At 36.1% G+C, this 23940-nt stretch overlaps 1 protein-coding gene and 1 long non-coding RNA gene across 8 annotated transcripts in view; both read right to left on the bottom strand.

Moving 5' to 3' along the window:
• The window catches only part of LOC126761642 (neuronal membrane glycoprotein M6-a), a 69041-nt gene that overhangs the window by 13071 nt on the left and 32030 nt on the right, over window positions 1-23940 (bottom strand). Inside the window, exons 1-2 of one of the 7 annotated variants that reach the window (XM_050477992.1) lie at window positions 12100-12334; window positions 10434-10876 (exon numbers count right to left, since the gene is read on the bottom strand). The exons of 1 other annotated variant lie outside the window; for it this stretch is intronic. In XM_050477992.1, the coding sequence (XP_050333949.1) occupies window positions 10434-10650 (217 nt within the window). In that variant the 5' untranslated portion in view covers window positions 10651-10876; window positions 12100-12334. 5 more of the 7 variants (XM_050477991.1, XM_050477993.1, XM_050477995.1 and 2 more) reach the window with 5 other exon arrangements.
• On the bottom strand, window positions 12416-13209 carry LOC126761651 (uncharacterized). The gene is made up of 2 exons (XR_007667384.1): window positions 12837-13209; window positions 12416-12722 (listed from the first exon to the last, which is right to left on the bottom strand). It is a non-coding gene; the product is annotated as an uncharacterized LOC126761651 (long non-coding RNA).

The following is a 23940-nucleotide window of genomic DNA, read 5'->3' as shown; positions in this document are numbered from 1 at the left end:
GCGAGGATCACCTAAGCACTGGCCAGGCACGCGTTTCTTTTATAGCACCAACTAGCAGCCAGCTTCCCGCGGAATCATCATGCCACTGTTAAACTACATAACATCACAGCGCGAGGGTCATCTAAGCACCGTTCAAAACACAGAATTTTATTCGAATTTTTCCTGTAAGAAATATGCTTGTGATGGGTATTGTAGCTTCGGTGCAGTCGAAGCTTCTTTTTTTTGGGGGCAAAACAAAATGAAATTGTATTATAAGATCTGTAGCGTAACGATTTCTTAACGACATAGTTGAAGTCAAAAGCTTTTTGTACGAATTTTAATGGGTCGTTATGTAGTTTGTGCATTTTTTACCCAAACTATGGTACATATATGTATATACCTACGTATAGTCGAATGAGTTTTGCCTTCGTAAGCGTTTTCATAAAAGTATACACATACAATAAAGGATGTACTCGTATATGAATCCTTTTTGTATGCCAAGCCAATTCTCTTACATATGCTCTCTCCGTTTAACTTTTGCGTGCATTGAGATTTGTCAGACTAGATTGATTGCTCACCGAATGGGTTGAACTGCTGCCTGATGGCATACATCCATTATTGGTGTGCGTAAGGCAAAGGCAAACGTGTGCTTACGAAAATTACTATGTACACACCATCTGTATGAGCATACATATGTACATACATATATGTGTATGTTATGAAAAGCTGAAATTGCATGTATGTTTATCTGTATATGAAATTGGCTTAAATTTCAGAAAATGGCAACATTTGAATACACCACAATAAGTATTGTGTTCTCAAAGCAAGCCATCTGTTGTACGAGATTACATTGTATTGCTTTGATGTGTTGGGCTCCTTTGACTCAATTGTGGAGCAAATTAAAAAGAGAAAGTGAAAAATACAGAAAATATGAAGTTAGCTAATGTGGATATTGGTCCCTTGGTATGCTCTCGGGACACACACGTCAATCAAGAAGTGTATTTTTTTTTTGTGTAAATGACAGAATTATTATACATACTTAATCATTGTAATGTAACATGTTTGGATGAAATTATGAGTGTTTGGTAAAATAAGCTCTGAACATAATGTATTGAAGGCTGTGCTGTGGTGGATATAAGTTTAGACTAAACTTGCTTGTATATAAATATTCATAAATTTTAGATAATGTATAACTTTTTAAACATGTAAAGGTTTTATTTGCTGTCATTATTTTATAGCATGGCATAATCCCGAGGGCGGTTTAAAAGTTATTTAGCTTAAGAAAAGAAAACAAGAAGAAATGTTAACTTTGGTTTTACTTATTTTAGCATAAAAGCGCATAAAAATGTTTTCATGATCTTTATCGGTTAGTCTAATATAGCTATTGGGTCGTTCACTGAGTAATTTAGTTACGTACCAACAGTTAGACCTATTGAATTTTTTTGCAGCCAACTTCGAACTGAACCACTTAACCGCTCATATGTTTGAGCAAGTAATAAGTTAGGCTTCTTTGTAAAAAAATTCCTTAAATTTTTTAGAATAGTTTTCGTTTGATGCGAAGATGAAAAATCGAAAACATATCCTTCGACATATCTTACTGTTTCACTATCAAAAGTGTAAAAATGCAGCTCAAGCAAGGAAAAGATTGTGTGATGTGTATGGTATCATCGAATAACAACTAGAGAGACTGCTGAAAGATTAAATTTATCTAACTCACCGTTCACAAATACATGAAATGTCAAGGATTAATTTCGAAGCTTGGCATATGGCATTCTCATGTTCTTACAGAACGAAATTTGCTTCGTCGCATTAACGACCGTAACTTGCTTATCAAACGTCAAAGAAGTGATCCATTTTTTGAAGCGCATCGTTACTGGTGACGAAAATTTGGTTTTTTACAAGAATTTAAAGGATGTCGAAATCCACTTGGACCCCTTTTGCCTACAAGGATCAAAAACTTTATTTACTTTCTCTTATGGAAGTTGGCAAAAAGATCAAACTGCAGAATATATACCAAAATTCAAATTGAAAGTTGAATTTTTAATATATACTTCGCGTGTTTTTCGAATCGGTAATTTCTGTAAGTTGGTAGTACATCTATGATATAGTCAATATGATCGATTTTTACTATGTCTGAATTTATTGAACAAAGAAGTGCGATAATGCACCATCCCATACTGCATTAGCTATTCGTGCTCATTTCGCCACATTTTCAACTAATTTCGTGCCGCAACCACCGCATTCGACTGATTTACCTTCGTGTAACTTCTGGCTATTCAGCAAATTCACATGACCACTCGGAGGACATCGTTTTTACTCAATTGAGGATATAAAAGCTGAATCGAAGAAGGCTCTGATGGCCATCACGACGGAGGATTTTTCCAATTGCTATGATGACTGGAAAATTCGTTGGCATAAGTGTATTGGAAGAGAGGATTACTTTGAAGGAGATGAAATGGACAAATTTCACCTTTAAATTTGATCATAGTAGTAATTTCATAATATATTTTACACTAGTTAAATTGTGGTTAAATTGCACTAAAAAAACGAAATCACTTGAACGACGCAATAGCTTGTTTCAATTTGATGCTAGGCTTCAATGTGAGAATTTTAGCATCTATCGTGAAAATTGTTAAATTCCAGATATGATTCAGATATTAAAATTGCGATAATTTACACAATTTACCTTAGTTTAAGCCGCTTATTAATGCATATTAATTTTTCTCATACCAACAATTTCAATCGAATGCATTAACTCTTCTTAATTCGAAACAAACGTTGTATTAATCTACTTCATTACCTTTAAAATAATGGCAATTTTATCCGTAAATAATCGGGCACAAAAGGCTGTACGTATGCAAAAATGAAACATTATCAGCTGTGCGATTTAAATGTGTGAAAAATAAAGCTTCCAAGCGACTGATGGCATTGTAATAAACAAATAAAATGTAATTAATTGTAAAATATTGTGCGCGAAATGAACATTGCTGATGGACATAATTTAATGCGAATTGGCGAAAAGGATGCAAACATACAAAAAAAAAAAAAAAACAAAAAACAGGCGAGTGCACACATATGCAAAAACAAACAAATAATGACAGATGAACACAGTTTTTTGTGGACAGTTAACAGAGTCATTATCATTGCTTGGAGTTTGGTGTGTGTGCAGACAAAAGTGCGCTGCAACTGATGAAGTGCTGTAAATATTCTTGAAACGCATAAAACGTCAAAAACAGTCAGTTTATGGTTTTTACCGTTTGTACAAAAAAAAATTTAATTGCACTACCATTTAACTTGTTGTCGCATTAAAATGTGCCACGTACAAAAAAAAAATAAATTTCTTGCTTGTGGCGCAAATATTTTCGTTCATTTTAGTTTGGCAGTATACCACCATCTACGCCGTCACTAATTCGATTACTATTATCCAGGCGATCAGCGAACGATGAGTGGCAGTCGCAACTGCAACACACATACATTCCGCTACCCAATCTAAAGTCGACTTTAACTTTGTTTACATATATGTATGTAGTTACGTGGTGCATTTGCCGGCTGCTACGTTTAGGGTGCAGCCACAATCAGCGGCCAACATCGACACTCGGTTGTTGATGGCTTTATGCTGATATTACTCCGGCTGCCACAGCTATTACTTTTGATCATGATGCTGTCACGTTGGTGGTTATTTACCATGGTTTGTCTGTTGCTGGTTGTCGTTAGTGCGACAATATTTAGGCGGTGGAGGCGTCCAAAACACCAATGGTTTGTTTGAGTTCTCGGCATTTGTGCATATTTGGATAGCAATCTAACGGCCAATAGAACACACACATACTTGGCTTTGTATGAATAAGTATATCGTCATTGAAAGAGGAACGCGCTAACTCCATATTATATATGTACATATATACTAATTTTATTACTGCTAGCAGCTTTTAGAAATAGCACTTGAACTGACGGACGGAAAAACGGTGAGAAGACACTAGCAGCTGTCCTAAGTCAGAAACAACAGCGAGGTAAACGACCCATATAAATCGAGGAATAAATCCGTTTCAACGACAGCCGGAACGGACTCGTGTTTTATGCGGTCAAGGACTGTCATCAGCTCGGCACCGTTCCTCCAAATTTCTGCAGAAATGTTTTCTGTCACTGCAACAACAACAACACATATAACTAGCAGCAGAAACTCAGCCAAATACTCAAAATTATTTGTAATTATGTATGTAATGTTGTTCAGTAGAAACCATAAATTTGAAATATTTGAGTTTTTATTAACCAAAAACAAATTATTCAATTATTAAACGATGTGTATCTATTTCAATGACCATATGTGTAAATATGCTTTGCGTAAAGGACTTTTGCCAATAACCTTAAAATAATGATATTTGCATGTCGATTCGTCAAAAGACTCTATGCTGCCCTGCTGGCTTACTTGAAATGGCGTCGGTAATGGTAATGGCTATGTTAATGGCAGCAGCCCTGCATGCGCCAACAAAAACAACATTGATGGCTACAGCACTAACATACAAGTATGTATGTATATGTATGTACATATATACATTTCCATTCATCTGCATGTTTCATACACAAGTGGGAGCAGCAGAGTTTAAATGGCGGCATAAAACACGAATGTCAGCTTGGCTATTGTTACTCAAGTAATTGCAGGGCAGCGCGACAGCAGGTGTTTGTTTCCTCGGATTTGTGTGCAATTTAACACCTTAAATATGCAAGTATTGGTGTTTAAATATGTTACATTTTCAGCGGTGTTCCTTGTGGGGAAAAAGTGTCAATGAAGAAGAATTTAAATTTCAATGAATTATTATACTTCGAACGAAGCTTTAACGTTGATATCAGTAATAACTAATTGAAGGTCGATTTAATATTTTTGCGATATTACATATCATATATATAATGATTTTTAACTAAAACAAAAAAAAAAAAACAACACTTACATTACAAATTTTCTTATTTCTGATTTTAAAAACGTACACGGTCGCTCTTGTTGAAGATTTTGGAGATTTGTTACCACAAAACCTACCACTTCTTCAACAAAATTGAAATATGATATATTCGAATACAGTTTTAATACTTTAAAGATGTACTTTCAAATGAAATATTTAATTAATTAATTGATTATTTAATAATAATTCTTCAATATTTCGGTTGAAAAAGCGCTTTTAATTTGAAAAAAGATAATACCTAAATATTTCCGATTTATACATCCTGCCTTGAGTACCGGCCGATTGTTTGTAAATACATGTGTATATATTTATATAACTGTTTTTGTTTATCTGTCAGCTTACTTAATATTTGTTTTATTTTGTTGTTTGTTGATTTCACCATTTGCTTGCATGTCTGTCTACCAACCTCTTATCACAACATCTTCTCCTTTCGCTGTGCTGTGTATATAAAGAGGTGCAAGCTCGTACTCCCAATCCATCAGCAGCGCTTACTTAAGTATGCAACGCACATATGTACATTACGACGTGTCACAAAACGGAAGGAAATCAATTGTGTGCGAACTCGTTTTGCAGTTCTACAATGCCAGACAGACAGACAGGCAGTCAGACAAATGGGCGAAATTGCTAGCCTGCGTCTAACAGTGCGCACGGTAATCACACTTTGGGCATGAAAAATGGGAGAATCGTAATCGTGCTGTGCTGTTACCCCCGTCCTCCGCCGCCAGTCAAGCGTATAAATAATAAGCATCGTAGTATTGAAAATATCAGTAGAAAGATATCATTTAGTTGGAGCATGACGGTGTTTTTGGTGCTGAGTGTTTTTGATGATGGCATTGCTTAGTGTTGTTGCTGTTGTTATTTGCAATCGCTATTGAAGCTCAATTGTATGCTTTCAACGTTTTGTTCGTTTGCTGGTTTATCAGTACATCGGTGCGTCGGTGTTTTTGTTTGCTCTAAGTATACTGCTGCTCTTGTTGTTGTTGTTTACTTTCTTAGTTTGCGCGTAATGTGGCAGGCGTTTTTAATGATTGCTTGGTGAATTATTTGCGGTTTGCATCTTAAATTGTCCATTGCTTAAATTAAATCACTTTCTTCGCTTTTTCCACGCATTTACTTCGATTGTGTATAATTATATAATGCAAATGGGACATTTTGTTATATATTTACATGCACATATATATCTATAGCGGTAATTGCATTTAAGATTAATGCTTAATTGAATTGAGTTGTGGCGTACGGTGAAATGCTTTGTGGTTTTGCGGATGATAAATTAATTTAATTTCACTCACTTTTAAATGAATAATGCCGTCATTAAGTTGATAAATCAAAGCTTAAAAAATAACTTATTATAATTTTAAATCGATGTCTCAAACAGTTTTCGGGTTACAACCTTCTATAATCGCTCAGTTCAATGGGCGCCATCAGCTTATCTTTAAATATGTTTTTCTCAAAAATGGACCTTTTAAATGGTGAATTTTCTGGACCGATTACTTGGCAGGCATAAAACATTCATAAACATCGGAGGTCATTAGGTGAGGCTAGGTTAGGTTGAACCAGTGAACGCACTTCGACTACAATAAAAATTTGCGCACACTTTTAATCTCCATTCCCATCTGTTGTAGGATATCTGAAAGTTTGAGTTCTCAAATGTTTGAGTCGCAAACGTAGAAAATTAAGAAGGAAGTGCTGATATCTTTCCATATCGTCGTCTTGCATACAGCTTCTGCAGCTGTCGTCTGATAAAATTCTCAACCTTACAAAGAGAAGCTCACAGCTAAGGAGAGTGCTTACTGAGGGAAAATAGCTCACTGATCTCTTGCGATCAATTGGGGAACACTGACCCGTTCTCATTCAACTGATGGTAGAACTGGGTTACCCTTTCTTGCCAGTTCATCAGCGTTACAGTTGACTGCGACCTCCTGCGGTCAAGCACCCACAAATGTAGTTATTTATCTGAAGGTGACTGCCCTCCGGAGCAGTAATTCTACTGCTACCCTAAAGACTGAAATAGTCAGAAAGTCTGAAACTGAAGTTGATAGAGCGTTCCTGACAATATACGCCTCCACCAACCTTCCTCCTAAGCTTTGACCCAACCGTAAAGAAGCTCACACTACTCCTCTCCTTCAATAGTTTCTACCAGTACTACCAATAAGTGCCATCTTTTCTAAGACCGCTTTCTTTAGACTCTCACATAGTTGTGCCAGTAAGGCTCCAATGAAATAATAATAAGTTACTCTACATATAGTATATGCAAACAGCGGAACTTTTTCGCTAAAATGTTATTAACAAATTTGAAGAAAAAAATTTAACTATTCAAAAAATCAGGAGAATATAATTAAAACTTCCAAATCATTAATGAAATATTTGTACTAAAATTTCAGACTAATCAAGCAAATTCCAATTAAACTATATTAAGCACTAAATGCAGCAATTTAACGCAATATATTAAGTTACCAAAATAATTAGTCAAAATATAGACAGCTCTATGATACACGCGAGAGCACTTAAAGCAATAATAACAATGACCACAATTATACTAACTGATTTATATAGCTGTCTATACATCACTTATACTTAAGTACGCGCAGTTAACTGCACTTTGTGTGGCTTAAATCCAGATTTAGCCAACTTTAATTATATACATCTACATATACCATATACATATATTATTTATATGTTATTTAAGCTAGCGCTTATGCAAAAGCATAAGTGGTGTCTTCAACTTTGCACTTTTGCCTGAGAGTACTTGAAACATATACACGCACAAGTGGTTTTATGTGTGGATCTGTGTGGGCACACTATTTGTTTTCAATGTAATTCAATCACACTGACAAACATCACATAATTGACCCTTAAGTTCAACAATGGACCAAGTTAAGCAATTATAAGTCAACTAATGTCGGCAATTGTGAAGACTAATTGTGGGTGATTTCATTGACTACAACTACTGTTGTCTGCTAATAAAGTTTCACATTTAGAATTGAGCACAAAACAACTGCCAAAGTGATGACTACAGGCAGAGATAGCATAATTATAATGAAAAGTGCACTGAAAGAAATTAAAGTTGGAAATTTAACTATGAAACAGCCTATGCTCAAGGACGCGTAGCATTACATGCGTATTTTAAGCTTAATAATAAGTTTACCTTAGGTCAAAAATTGGACTTTAAAGTTTTGTTTTTTGGTTAGGTTATATTGTCCGGCTGTCACGCCATACATAGACATACTGGTTTTTTGTAATGCCTGATGTAGGTTCTGGTTAATTTTAGGCTAATTTTAGGTTAGTTTTAGTGAAGTATTCGTCATATAGAATGCTGGACAGATTCCCAGCACTTTCTGCATGTATCGTTGTGACTTATGCCCATCTGGCCGCATGTGATGCCAGTCAAGAGGTCAACAACCGTCCGGCAGTCCTTTCCAGATCGTGTGAGTAAAAAGTATTTGAGTTTTGCTACGGAGCTCTTGTACTTAAAGCATTTCATCTCGCTTTGTTCCGTCAGTCAGTTCTTTCAAAAATTTTATTGTATGTCGTTTTTAGAGACTTAAGTATTTCTGTACTTGTTCGGTAGCCAGGCGGATGGCTCTTTTAGCATAATACGAGCTATTTCGCTTCCCGGAATTCTTTTGTGAACTGGAATCCTGTATATATGCAGCCGATTTCCAGCAGCCGCTACATATACTGCCTCTCTGTTTCGAAGGACGTTCTTTGACGTAATGCGATGTGAAATTATTGCCTTAGTTGCCACCTGATTATCGCCCTATACAACTATATATACATATGTCTTTTATGCTGTCTCTTACGATGTTAGCTACCTAAGCCGCTTTCCTGACCGCAAAGACTTCCGCCTGGGAGATACCATAATCATATATTCCAGCTTCCACTCCATTAGCCATTTTTGATCTGTCTGAGTAGATGATGTAAGTTCCACTGGTGAGCCGCATGCTATTGGGCCTTCCACTCTCTTTTAGTGTGACCTGAAACCGTCCCTTCCAAATAAAACGTGAGGGTATGTGGTTTCGAGTTTATTGTGGCATTTAAGTTTATATTAATTAATATCAGTAGTCTTAGTAAAAAAATATGAAAATTCACTATGAAAGCACTAATAATAGGAATAAATTTCTACGAGTGAATAATGTTAGTCCCAATGACATCATTGACCACCAACTCGTTACACTTAAATTAATTCCATTCAACATTTTTATCTGAAATTTTTGCTGCTGACTAATATGCACACCTACCTACAGATATACGCTTTAAACACACGTTCGATGAATCATCTAGTCAAATTCACAGAAATGTTTCGTTTCTCACGGTGTAAATAAAATAATTATTGCAGCAAAACAAATTGTATTAATGCGTGCTCATATCAAAGGCCATATACACAGGCCACAGCAGCTGTTGGCGTCGACTAGCTTGTGTGCTAAGGCACCTTAACAAAAGCTGGAGATTCATTTCAGCAAGCTGGGGAGTTGCTTGCAAGTGACTCAATATGAGTATTGGATCAGACGAGCACAAAATTGATGTGATACGCATCGAGGAAAGTTTGTAACGCGATTACTATACAAATGTATATAATCTTTATAGGTAAATATGTACGTAAGTGAAACAGTATGTACTATATATGTATAGTATGTATGTAGTATATGTGTTTGGGGATACGAAAGCCTCTAGCTAAAACAGTTTTACATTTTGGGGAAGAGTAAAGAAAATATGATGAAATTTATTGCTATGCTTCTGATTGTGTGGAGTGCGATAACTAATGCGATGATAAGATAGAGAACGGGTATTGCGGTTTGTTGGCAAATGGGTTGTGTGATAACAAAGAGATAATAAGAATGAGGAAATATTAGATAATAATACAAACAAACATGGTAGGTATTGAATGGGGACAATAAAGTAAATAGTAAAGTTAAGGTAAAGCGAATTATTGAGTAAAACATAAAAGAGAGTGAAATTGGAATAACTGTGGGTTAATAACAAAAAATACAAAACATTGTGAACGTAAAAGTGCACTTTCTTAGCAAAATAAAAGATAATGCGACTGTGTAACAACAACAAAAATATTCATAACAGAAGGCGAATTAACCTAATGACCTCAGCACAAGGCGTCAAACTATAAAAAATTAAATATAAAATCACACACACGCACTGAAATACTAGCATTCTAGCAGCGTTGTAATAAAGTGTGTCAACAGAAGGTCGAAATTATGCCAACAACAATAGAAGCATACAAATTGTGACGTCGTAAGGCGTAAAATTTGAGCACTTAACACTAACTGCAAGTGTCATATTACAAACGTCTAAATTACACGACTTTCAAATTACGCAATTTTGCAACAAAGAAAAAGAACTGCTTAAAAATATGCAAACACGTTTGTTTTTGTGCCAGTAGCTAGTTTAAGCGGTGTATATTACTATAATTGTAGCAACAATTTAACGCTAAAAATCAGTGCACAACTATACGTATGCTTGCATATGTGAGAAGCCGCCATTTAGATTTACCTTCATCGCCACCACGCTCGGTATAGCGATCCAAAGAGTGATCTGAACGGTAGGTGCTGCGTCGACGATTGTGTATTGCTGTGCCCCCATTGTATGGATTGTTGTTGTAGGCACGTGTTAATATGCCATCATCTTCGAAATTTGTTTCGAGCAGGATGTCTTCTCGAGGATCACGTATACGATCGCGTTGGTTTAGAGATTTTGTCGGTGAAGGCATGACGCATAAATTTATATGTATGTCGTTATTTTAGATTTAGCGTAATGACAAGAATCGGCGTAATTCTTTGGTATGCTTATGTATGTATGTATTCTAAACTCAGTCGTTGTTTTAATACTTTTGTGTTGATTTTTCGGAAATTGTGTAAATATAAATTTCCGTCGTTAGTTAAATATATTTATTTCGTTTGGTTAGGTTTTCTTTAATTTTGTGACAATAAACGTTGCTAAAACGAGAGGAAAAACATAGATATTTGTTAATCAACCGATTTTGCACAAATACAGTTTGGAACTGTGCACTTTTTTTCACAATACTGTGCAATATTTGCCAATTTTTAAGTGCAATTTTTTAATTTTTGACGAAATGTTGTAGTTGGCTTCACAAAAATGTAATATTTTGCTGAAACTTAGTTTGGAACTGTGCACTTTCTTCACAATACTGTACAATATTTGCCTATTCTTAGATTAATAAATGAGGAATGCACCGTGATCTTAGGTCTATTGTGCCCTTCCCCATCCTTAAGTGAAATTTTTAATTTTTGACAAAATGTTGTAGTTAGCTTCATATAAATGCAAAATATTTGATTTGTTGTGCTACTAACTAATTGAAGGGACCAGAAAATATTTGGCGAACGCGTTGAGTTTGGAAAATATAAAAACAAATAATTTTTTTCTACTTCACTACATATTTTATTTTTTTAATTATTATATATATTTTATTTGTTATTAATTTTATTATTTATTACTAATTTCTATTATATGTTTTTTTATTTAATTTATACGATTTTTTAATACTGAAGACTATTTATTTTATTTTATTTTTAATTTATGACTATTTTTTTCTTTTTCACTATTTTTTTTTTAATTTTCTTAATTATTTTATTAATTATATTAATTATTATCTTTAACTATTTTATATCTTATATTTTTATTATTTTGATTATTTATTACTAATTTCTATTATTAATATTTTTTTTCAAACTTATTTATATGATTTTTTTAGTATTGAAAAAAATTTTGGCTTTTTAGCGGCGGCGTTACATTTGTTAAACTATTTATTTCATTTTTAGTTAATTTACAATATACGATTTTTTTATTCCTCGAAATTCATAAAAACTTATGATTATTTTAATTTTTTACTTTACACGTTTTCGCACTATTTTTCACACCTATTTTTATTTCACATGAAATTTTTGATCTCCCCTTTTTACATTGTATCGCGTATACCGTTTATTTTTATGAATCATACAAGCTTAATCAAACCGCACATCAATACAATATATTATAAATTTATACGTCACGTTTCATTGCTAATTACAAAACAGATGGAAAACATTTACTACATTTATACTTTTTCTTGGCATTGTAAAAAAAGCAAAATTATATATGTATGTATGCGTATGTGTTTTTGCATGTTTCTAGTTCACAATGAACCGCCAAAGCTACATACACTTTGTGACCGACAAAAATGCACCCATTCCAACCCGCATTTGCAGCAATAATAATGAAAATTTAACGGCCGATATAAACACACACATTCACAGCGTTACGTTTTATTTGCACGAAATTTACGTTGACAAGCGCACAAACAGCAACGACAACATTCAACTTATTTCTGCTAAATAAACCAACAACGAAAGCGTTTGTGACTGCGACAACAGCAACTTGTTGCTTTCGATTCGTTTGCGCTTCACTTTCGAACTGATTCGCCAGTACTAGACTCTATATGTACAACAGCGAAACGAAGCGAAATGAAACGGCCGGCATTAGTTGATCATTATTTCATTTTATTCATTTTTTATTGCTACTTAATACTCATTTTTGTTTAACAGCAAGTACCGTCCCTTCGTGCCCACACGTGCGTATGTATGTGTATGTATTGTATGTGCATGTGTTGACTGCACACTTGTAGCCGGTTTCCCTATATGAAGTTTACTACTATAGACCCTATTCAGTACCCAGCTCACTGGTTCTCTGCGGTACTCTCGTGCGCTCTTCACTGCAGCTTCGAGTTTATTTGTTTGTTGTTAAGTAGGTATGTCTGTTTGTTGGGTTGCGACTGCTATCTACCTACTGTAATTGAAAAACAGCAAATTAGCGCTTCAATAAGTCAATACACGATACAGTACATGCACTTGAACATACATACATATGTACATATACTTGTATGTGTTGAAAAACCTTTACCTATTTGCTTTGTAACTCCATTGAATGATGTTGAGTAATCAAGTGTTTCAGTACCCACACATACATAATCGTATGTATGCACTTCCAGCATTCTATGCATTGCTTTCCACACTTACTTTAGCACTCCCACTCTCTGCTCCACAACCAATAAAGGTATCCACAAAGCAACGTCAACGAAATAAGCCAGCTGATCAGCAGTGTGACGGTTGGTATTTGAAATGACGCTTGACGCTTGTTGCTTCCGAACTGGTTTCTTGAACTTGATTAAAGCAGTGAGTGTTACACTTTATTTTTCGTTGTTGTTTTTTTTTTTGGTTTTGTTTATTTTCGATGCTTGTTTCTTTATTCTTAATTCTGCTTTTCGTCCGTAACATTGCTTACTCATCTGTTGCTCGTTGCTTGACTCTGTGCAATGTGTTAACATCTAAAGTCAATGGGTTAATTTAGCCGATCACAGCGTAAGTTCTTAGGTTAAGCGTCGATTGGCAATTAAATGTTTAAGAAATTGAAAACAATTGTACAAATAACAGAAAATCTAAATTTGTGGGCGGACAGTCTACGACAGTTTATTTAAGGTGCCACACCTAGTGTGAAATGCTTAAAAAAATCGTTTTTTTTTTTAATTTCGATAGTTTTTACCTGTAAAAACAATACAGTAAATCAATGTCTTAAATAGTTAGTTATCCTAGTGTTGCAATCTGGCAACTTAAGATACCTGAAGAGGCGGTTGATGTGTTCGGAACGCATGTTTTGAGATACCTCAATCAGAATGCTTCAAAAATTAGTTTAAACGCATGCAAAACAAAATAAGATAAGATATATAGTAGATGAGGATTGCAACCCCAACTTAGGTCTATTGTGCTCTCTCCTAAATCACAAAAACCCTAGCCCCAGCATATTGATAAATTCCAATATACAGCTAGATGTTAGTAAGGCGATATGATCTCTATTAGAAAATATGGATCCCAGATCCCTTATTCTGCGTCTGCAGCTATGCATTAGCAGGTGTTCTGCAGTTTCTGGCTCCTAGCGGTGAACCGGCAATTTGTACAAGAAGCTAGGCCCATGTTATATAAGTGCTAAACCTGCTGAAGTTATAACCCTTTATTAGCAACTTTGCATGACGAATGCCTTGGAGTTGTTGCCAATACCTCTCTCTGCCTATTTCTTCTTCCTTGCAGACCAGCTCTTATATGGTATGAGGACCCTCCGTGATAAAGGGTTCAGTTCCTACCATGTTAGTGGTTGCTTCGGAGCGGGCGAGCTCATCAACCTGTACCTTTGTGACCGGGCACAAAGATGAGGTGCATTTTGTTACGTTCCGCTAGACAATTTAGTCGTTCTCTACACTCTTGGACCAGTAACGATTTCAGCTCTTGGCAGATATTGTTTTAAGTACCGCTTGACTGTCGCTAAATATGGTTATACAAGGTCTGTCGCAAAAAAAACAGGACTGTAAAAAAAAACAAAAAAAATTAATATTTTTCAAAAGTTATATTTTTTTATTCAAAGAAGTTTCCTTGTGTTTCAAATGAGTGTTTAAGGTCATTTTTCGGAATGCTCTTGAGAATATCGGTCGTCGCCTTTTGGATAGCAAACCAGTGTCCTTTCATGGGCAAATGAAGTTTTCCAAATAGGTAAAAATCATGCCAGATCAGGTGAGTAGGGTGATTTAATGGTTAATATGGAGTTTTTTGTCAAAAAATCAATGACAAGCGTCGACCGATGGCACGGCGCATTACCGTGCAACAGGGGCCAGGACCCTGCCTCACGGTATTGTGGTCAAGCACGACGAATGCGTGACAAAAGACGCTTCATAACACCAAGGTAAAATACAGCATTAATCGTTTGGCCAGGTGGGAATCGTAAAAACAAATCAGCATTGTCTTTATTTTTGACTTCTGAAGACGACCGACTTCAGATCGTCACAGACGTCCTCACGACCTTCTTGGAATCGCTTAAACCACTCATGCATATTACTACGGGATAGGCACTGATCACCATAAACTTTTTTCATCGTTTGAAATGTTTCAGTAAACAAGTTTTCCCAAGTTTAAAACAAAATTTAATATTTGCTCTTTGCATTTTACGACCGATGACCAAAAGCTGGTGTCATTTTTTGATCGATAACATCGATTGTAGTTATCCAATTGTCTTAAAATTTTTACGAAATGTGAACGAGAGATCAATAGGTGGCGCCACCAGAAACAGTTATATTTAAAAAGTTATGTTTCTTTTGCGACAGACCTTGTATATTCCTTGCGATAGTTGCGTTGGAGTTTTATCTCTATGCACCGACTTATGGCAAAGTCTTCTGCCTGAAAAATGCTCGGAAAACTTCCCATAGGTATGGATAGTTTGGTATACATGTAAGTAGATACAAAGTGTATAGATCTTAATGGATATTGTATGTAGATGCAAAGTGTATAGATCTCCATATTTAGAAACAATAAAGTGCTTTTTGCACGATTGATTTGCATGGACTCCCAATTAGTCCTTTAACTCGTTTTAATGTTTTAATATATAAGCTCCTAGGTATATAAATATGTATATGTATATTTATAACACTTTTGTTCGTGTGTTAATATTTATGCTTAAAAAATGCATTGAAATTAATACGTATGGTATATACTTATTAGTTTAAAATTTCCATTTTCATTTTTGCTTGCATGTAAATATTTAATTACGTAAATGTGAATATTGTTGAATTTATTTCATTCAGCCATCATCAATTATTCATGTTGGCATATAAAGGTTTCGAAAAATTATTTATTATTAACGGCTTTAGGCTTACAAAAAATTGCTGTCAACAGTTCATTAATGATGATAAATTGTCTCGCACCTGGATTTAAACTGAACTCAAACATTAAATAATAGGTGAATTTTAACCCAAAAAAGTTAAATTATTTGGCCTGGCAGCACTTTGATAGTCCAGTTAGAAAGCTGTAGCTCAAAAACTTATTTTATTTTTTCGAAATATGAAAAAAGTCGATTATTTTTAATTCACACGAAAACGCTCTAAGGGAGTATTTTAGTCTAGAAATTTGAAAAAATTAAATTTTTTTTTTGTTTTTATATAATTCAATAGTTTGGATATTCAAGAATATCTCCCTAAATTGATTTTTCAAAACTCTGATTTTATCGAAAGTTATAGTCGTTTTAGTGTCATGTAAAATGGGCCGGTTGGAGCTGTGGACGAAACTTCAAACGAGTTTTTCTCGAAACTACTTTTTTCGATGCACCTGCCAGAATGACTCAAATTTTAATCACCCGAAAATGTATGAATATTCTTTAAAGAGATCTCTATCACAGGAAGCAACAAAAAATGAAAAATTTAAGTTTGTAAAATTACTAAACAATTCGACAAAGTTAAAAAATGAGTGAAAAAATCGGTATTTATTTTTGAGTAGCCGCCATTTTGTGAAAAAAAATCCATTTTGTAGCTTCTTGAGATAGCAGGTTTATTTTTCAGATGACCATGAGGGTAGAAATCATGGCGATGAGGACACACCCCGTCCGGCCGGCTGTCACATCATACATAGACCTACTGGTCCTTAATAATGCCAGATGGAGGTTCAGTCTCATTTGAGCTGAAGTATTTGGCGTACAGAACGTCAACGCTTTTTGCGAACTTTAGAAGCGACTTGATATAAGTAGATATAAGTACATACTTGTATGTGTCTAAAAATGTAAAGTAATTTTTATGCTTTTTGTGCTTCTCAGCTATAAATATAGCATTAGTTGTACCAAAGCATATTACCTCAAAACTTTTCCCACCTTCGAGGCAGTTCAAAATTAAGTAAATATCAAATTTAATTAAAACGAAATATTTTCATAATTGCTTTTCACTATTTCTTCAACGATTTTATTTACTTTCATCGAAGAGCAATTCATACTCAAACTCTCTAGCGTTAAGTGCATTCACACTTCACTACCAAAAAGCAGAAAATAAAACAGTACTTCAAACTCAGCACAGTAAATAAAATAAAGATGGGTTGAAGAGAATTCCAGCTATGCACCAGTATGAAACGCTGCTGACGTTGTTGGGTGGTAGGCGGTGGTTGGGTCGTTTGAACACCTGCATGGCCAACTGCGAAACAAAGCAAAGTGGTGCTGCAGAGTCAGGCTTTAAAAAATTACAATGCTTTGCTGCAACTGCCGTCTTGCAATGCCTCTACACACTGTCAATGCCATTCAACTGTCTATAAAACGCTTGGGTGCGAGCACATATGTATAAGCATGTGGATAGGCACAAGTAGCTCAAAATATTGTATGAATGCTGCCTGCAATTGAGTATTGGCAAGTGAATTTAAATGAGGTGGACTTAAGTGATGTACTGTGTAAAATAGGTATGCATGAAAATATCTACAGTTTTTCGCAGTAAGCCTATATGAATAAAATTTGTGGCGCGCATACACTCACACCAAACTGTAATTGTCGGTTTTTCAGTTGTTCATGCTCATATGAAAACCATATTGTGCGAGCTTATTCAATAAAGTGGGTGTAGCCGCAGCACCGTGCACTTGTACTGGATGGCGGCAGCAATGCTTTGTATGTGGTGTGTAGCTGCTAAAGGTGCCGCATACATATGTATGTATAACGGTATGATTACGTCTTGCTGTGGTTATGTGCAGCGAACTGGGACACGTACAACACACGTACAGAAGAAACGTCGGAGGAAAACTATTTTCATAAAGTTAAATACCCCGAAAAGTATGTGAGTGGCGTGGAAAGTATTCAGACTTTTTTGTTGTTGCACACTTTACTCTTATGCCGTGCACTCCATAATTTCGCTGACTGCATGAAAACTATGATGAAATATTTCTTTTAAGCTTTTTTGCGCTGTTTCTTCTTCGTTTTCTTCATGGCGCCTTCGTCGGCGTTTGGAATGGTTCATTTACACCATAAACGCTGAAATTATGAAAGCACCTGCTGAAGATGCCGTGGACGCAAATGGTAATGATAATGCTGATAATCACATGAATCGGGTTTTTTGTACCTTGATTGCTATGATTGCCGTGGATTAAACCGCGCAAAGTAGCTTTTTCTCATGCTGAAGCAGCAGGTTGGCCACAGCAATAAAGCAAAAATGACAAAAGCGACCACAACCAAAGTGTGCTGACAACTGCTGGTTGGCTTCTATGGCGCGTCTACCTGCACCAACTAAAGGATACAATTTGCAGCACAAAAGGAAGTAGGCGGCGCACAAGGAAATAGTGCTGGTGGTCGTGGTCGTGCTATGATACCGCCGTTTTGCCGACGCTGCGCGTGGAGACATGCATCCGTCCGTCGCGCTGAGAGAATTATCACCGACATTTCCGCTAGTGAAGATGACAAAAATGACAAAGCATCGCTATGCTTCTCGGCTGCGTCCACGGTTGCAATTCATAACGATACAGGGAACATTTCATATGGCATATATGTGCACTTATGCACAAGTATATATGTAGATAGTTTCTATGCCGAACGGGTTATGACGGAAATGGCGCAGGCAGTCGTAATAGCGACGTTAGCGTGTGCATAGAAAATATTTGACGCTGTCGCCACAGTCACTGCCGCTGAAAGGAAGCATAGCAGAAAATTAATTCCTGCTGCTTGAAATGAATGAGTAGAAGAAGGTACAACGAAGCCTAGCAGAGCGCGCATCGCCATACAACTCCCCACTTTACGCTATAAAGTCTTCGATACAGAAATTGTAATTACGAAGGTAGAGCAAAAACAAAAAAATAAAATAAGCACTGAGATAAGTGAGTGGAAAAGAAAAGATAAGAAAAGAAAAAAAAATAAATAGAAGTAAAGAAAAGAAAATAGTAACTAGCACAAAAAAAGATAATAATAATTTCCTTTCATTACTTTTGGTGGGCGGACGTACGGCCGAAGTTAAGCATTAGACCATAAATATGTATGTATGTGTAGTAGCTGTGGCGGTAAAGTAGCAACATTTGTTGCTGAAACAATAAGCAAACAATAGCAACAACAACAACGAATGCATTAACTCCGTATAGCCACATAAAAGCAGTGGTAAACAGATGGAAAGTGTGCAATCAAAGGAGATAAAAGTAATGAAAAAAAGAAAAAAGTTTCTTATAGGAAAATTAAATTTGCTGATGAGATGAGTTTAGCGTTCTTTCTTTCTGTTTTGTTTGTCATAAGCATGCATAGGCGTGTTGGCGCATGGCGGTAGTGTTCTATTTTGCTAGTAGATCTAACAAAAAGTGTGCGTGGGTTGTTTAATTTGATTGCGAAATAATTAATGAGTGAAATTTAGCGTGAAATGGTGCATTACTATTTTTAAGAATGCTTCAAAACTTTAAATTGCTGCCAAAAATACTCCTGACAAAACTCACTTCTTAGAAAGCGCCCGTTCGTTGTAATTTAGGGATCATTCCAAATCAAACTAGCTATGAAGCTGGGGGACATGTGTGGTCCAACTAGTGGTCAAGCGAAATCTAACTATACGTCAATTGGGATCAAGTTTGTCGAGCATTTCTTGTGCACTTGTCCCGCATTGGCAAGACTACGCTGTAAGCATCTGCTTTCCCACGGTATGATTCACTGGAGGAGGTATCGTTAATGAGACAGAGTCTGTTAAAATCCGCGTCAAGCGCAGGCATCTTAAAGGATGACTACTTCTCTTGGACCTAGCAACTGAACTACATCAGGTATCGCAAAGGACCAAAACTGGTCAATACGTGGCCTAACCTAACCTCTGGTCAGATTATGTCAAGTTTGAAGTCACGAGAGGTGAAGCTAGGGGTTATTTGTGGTCAAACCTGTGGATAACCGTGATCATACTATGGCTAAGTAAGATCACGTTAGGGGTCAAATAAGGTCATACTAGAGGTTCAGAAAAGTCAAACCAGGGGTCAGATTAGGTTAGGAGAGGTTAAGAGATCGAGTTGGACAGCTTAGAGCGCCAGTTCGTTGTAAGGTAGGGATCACTTCAAGTCAAACTAGCGATCAAGCGATAACTAGCTATGGATTAACGAAGGTCACGCAAGGGAATAAACTAGTTAAACCAGTTCAACCTGCATAGCCTTCTCTTGGCTCCAATATGATGATTTTCGAGCTTCTGCTTCATTTTGTGCCGAAGATAATGTTCAATAAATAAGATATTTTAATAGACATATTAATTTAGAATTATGTGGATTGATGCCAGAAATTGATCCATATGTGCTCCTTACTCCATATATCAATTATTACGATTTCTATACTAAGAAACATTTTTTTGATAAAATTTAGAGTGACCGACCTTAGCTCTACAAGCCCTTCCTTACTTGTTTTTTATTTTTATCTCGTTTTATCTATTTCTAAGCACTAATTTATTCTTTCTCTTCCTGCGAAATATGAAGGGTGGGCTCACGTGTGCGTAGTTGTTACTACTTTTTCTGCTTCCACATCCTCGGCGATCTTTGAAAGCGTCTGAATTGCCGAAAACTTATGTATGCAAGTATGTATGTGGCTGGCGAGCCGGCTGCTGCGCAACAAAATGGAATTTCATTACACTGTCAAAGTAACCAAAGAATCAGCCAAGCAACCAACCAGCAAACCAACCATGCCAGCAAACATTTTCCGAAACGTCACACGAAATTGAGAAACAAAAATGAGATACACACTCAGCCTAACAAACAACTGAAAGAAAAACCGAGTGAAAGCCAGCCGAATTGTATGGCAGCCCAACATCCAATTAGGCAAGCGGCGTACAGGATATGCGAGTTACTAGCCGCCTGACGTAAGCGTTCGTGCCGGCGCTGACGCTGACAAGCTGAGGTGGATGCGTTAAGCCGCTGACATGCCGACAATGAACCAGCTGAGGCTGAGACCGAGTTCGAGACCGCGCTTGGGCTTGCGTTCGCATTTGCGTTTTGATTCGGTTTGTCGGCAAGTTTGTGACCCGGTCGACGTATCGCATGCCAACTTGCTTCATGTGCCTATTGTTTCTTTTCCTTTTTTCTTGTTTTTTTGTTGCTGTTGTATCTATTTTGCCACAACGTCAGTGGAAGTTTTCTTGCATAGCAAACTTGTTGAAGCCGGAAAAGTTTTAAGTGTTTGTCTGTGTATGCACCACACACACATAGTATATTTTTGTTTGTTCGTGCGGGTGTTGAGTGGAAAACTTTTTGAGCATACAACAACTCAACTTCTGACTCACCAACCAACATTTACTTGACTCAGAACTACTACACTTTAACTCACTGCAACGGCTTGTTTGTGGGGGCGGAATATGAATGCTGCATGACAGTTCATTTGAAATGGCTACGCTTGCGAGTGAGTGACTGAGTGCAGAGGGTGCCATAGTTTGTAACTGTTCACCAAGTTGAGGTTATTGTCAAGGTTTAGCCCACAATATGACACAAAGATTGGAGTATTTCAAGCAGACTACCATGCTGGCACGCATAATTACGTTGTGCCTGTCTGGAGCGAGGCGGTTCGCTGCTCGGTGGTTCGCCTAACCGTTTTCGTACATATCATTTGCAGCCCTACAATTAACCCAAAGGATAGAGTTTGTCTTTCATGCACGTAATACATATAAAAATCTAAGGTGCTATGCTGGAGTTAGTGGGTGAGAGAGCGAGGTAGCGGTTCATTGAGGCTGACTGTTGCCTTATAGAAATTCAAGAAATTCAGGCGGGTTGGAAATGGTGTATAAAAAGCCTGCTTGTTTGTTTGTGTAGGTGTAGAAGTTTAGCGCTGTTGACGTTTCAACGTTTCATCGCTTAATGGTACGTTTAAGCGCCTACGGTTATGCTTTGTTACAAAGCGAAAAAGGTTAACGTATCATTTTACGTGCATTTATATGGCATACTCGTATGAAGAGCCGTACACATTAACATTAACACATAATTTGGTAGAGTTTCACACACACACATGCACGTACACATTAGCACATAATTTAGCATAAACGCACGTACACCGCTAAAGTCTTGGTAAATAAATATAAACATAAATGTTGTGGGCATTAAGTAAACATGCATACAGCTACACACACATGCACAAATTCAAGAACCAGCACGCTTTCCCTCTCCATAGTAAAATTCTCCTCCTTTTCACAATCCTTTAGCAATGTTTTCGCAATTAAATGTTTGTATATTTCTAATTGAAATTTATGATATTCTAAGGTGTTTTATTTGCAACATTTAAATGGCAAGGTGAAGGTGTATGTTATCTATTAAATATATGAAAATGCTATAAAATGACTTTTGGTCATGTTCTTTGCCAGCGATGTGCTGTGTCGACCGTAGCATTACAACTTTTCCTAGTAATATTATTAGCATGCCTTTGCACCCAAAAATGTTGCCACTAATTTGTAAGGCGTACGCCTTTTATTTGCAATTTAAATTTAACAAGTTAACATGCTGTTGAAATTGTTTTGGCTACCACAGAAAGGGTTAACAGAAAAGGGATAATTTATACTCAGGTTATTGTTTTTAAATTAAGTTGAATGTGAACTCGGTACAATGAGAAACTTCCTTGTGGTTATATTGTTCTACTTTAAAAATGGTTTAAATTGCATGTTTTTGGTTTGCTGTTTATATGTTAACATGAAGATTTGTCGAAATCGCTTCAAAAATGCCGACTTCCAACCGCTTAACACAACATAATAACTATGTAATAATAGTAACAGCCGAGCTCAGAAGTTTGCTGTCTAATGTAGACAAAATTTTTTGGATAAAAATCGAGTGCGATACTACGATTGTACCGGTCAAATGATTTATCAATACCAATTTTACAATACAATTTGTTTTTAGTCTCTAAGTCCAATCGACAGGCAGTCGATTAAAACGTGATATTGAAAAATGACTGTCGATTGCATTCTAGTGTGAAATTATGGAGCCATTCCTCATTCACCACTTTACAAAGAGCTTTCACATACTCAAATATTCATTCATAATAATCCAACATGTTTCTTTGATATCTTTGGAGCCTCAGCTATCTCGAATAACTTCACTAAGTTCTATCATCCGACCCTCTTTGGCGCGACCACTGCGTGCATAAACTTCGTAAACCACTTCTCAGCGGTTGATTTTGCTGGTGCAGAGTTCGAATTATGTTCATCAAGCCAAGCCATGGTTTTAACAGTATTTTTTTCGATAAAAAGACTTTACAGTCCACCTGCTACACAAGAAGAGCTCGCAGAATCTTTGGGATTCATTCAAGCAGCCATTTCAAAAAAGTGGCCGGATACATTCGAAAGCAACGGATTTGGCTGCCATATGAATTGAAGCCAAGATACATTAAAATACGATTTTGTTTGTCAGAAATACTGCTTGAATGCCACAAAAAGAAGTCGCTTTTGCAAAGCATTTAGACTGATAATGAAAAATGGATATATTACGACAACCCTTAGCGTAAACAATCGTATGTGAACAGCCAAATCAACAGCAAGTTTAAATAACCATGATGTTAAGGTAATGCCCACTCATCAGATTGAAGCATGCGATTGTCGAAATACGCTCGAACTTGCAACTTGACACGAGGACATAATTTTCCATTATTAGAACGCTCGGCTTCATTATGTAAGATCGATTAAAAGTTATTTGGAAAACAGCGGCTGGGAAGTTTTACCATTTGCTACGGACGACGCAGAACGCCCACACTGGCACACGAATGTGAATCAAAGCTTGCACCGTTTTCTTAACGCAATAACTTTTGAAAAAATGAAAAAGTACTTTTTTAGTAATGAAAAATTTATATATGCTCCACTAAGCTAATAAAAGTTAAACTGACCGGGCTCATCGCCTAAAAGCATGCTAAAATGTAAACTTAAAAGATTAAACGCCTAAAAGTATGCAAAAATAATTTCAATGATTAAAAATAAAAAATTTTACAAAAATTTTTGTTGCAATGTAAATAAGTATAAGAAAATTTAGAATTAAATTAATAATTTTTATCGAAAAAGAATTGGTAAATATAAGCCCTTGATTTATTTTGAAGCAGAAAAAAATAACTAAAATATTTTACAACAATTTATCAAGCAATATGTATAATAAAAAAAAAATTTACCAAATATATTGGGGGACTTCAATGTCCATTTCGAAAAAGAGAACCAGCTAAACGCACGTGATGAAAATTGTTAATGGTTGGTATAACAAAATTCCCAGTA

This window comes from Bactrocera neohumeralis, chromosome 6 (genome assembly GCF_024586455.1).
Source record: "Bactrocera neohumeralis isolate Rockhampton chromosome 6, APGP_CSIRO_Bneo_wtdbg2-racon-allhic-juicebox.fasta_v2, whole genome shotgun sequence".
Lineage (NCBI taxonomy): Eukaryota > Metazoa > Arthropoda > Insecta > Diptera > Tephritidae > Bactrocera > Bactrocera neohumeralis.
This window is presented reverse-complemented; position numbering and strand designations above follow the sequence as displayed.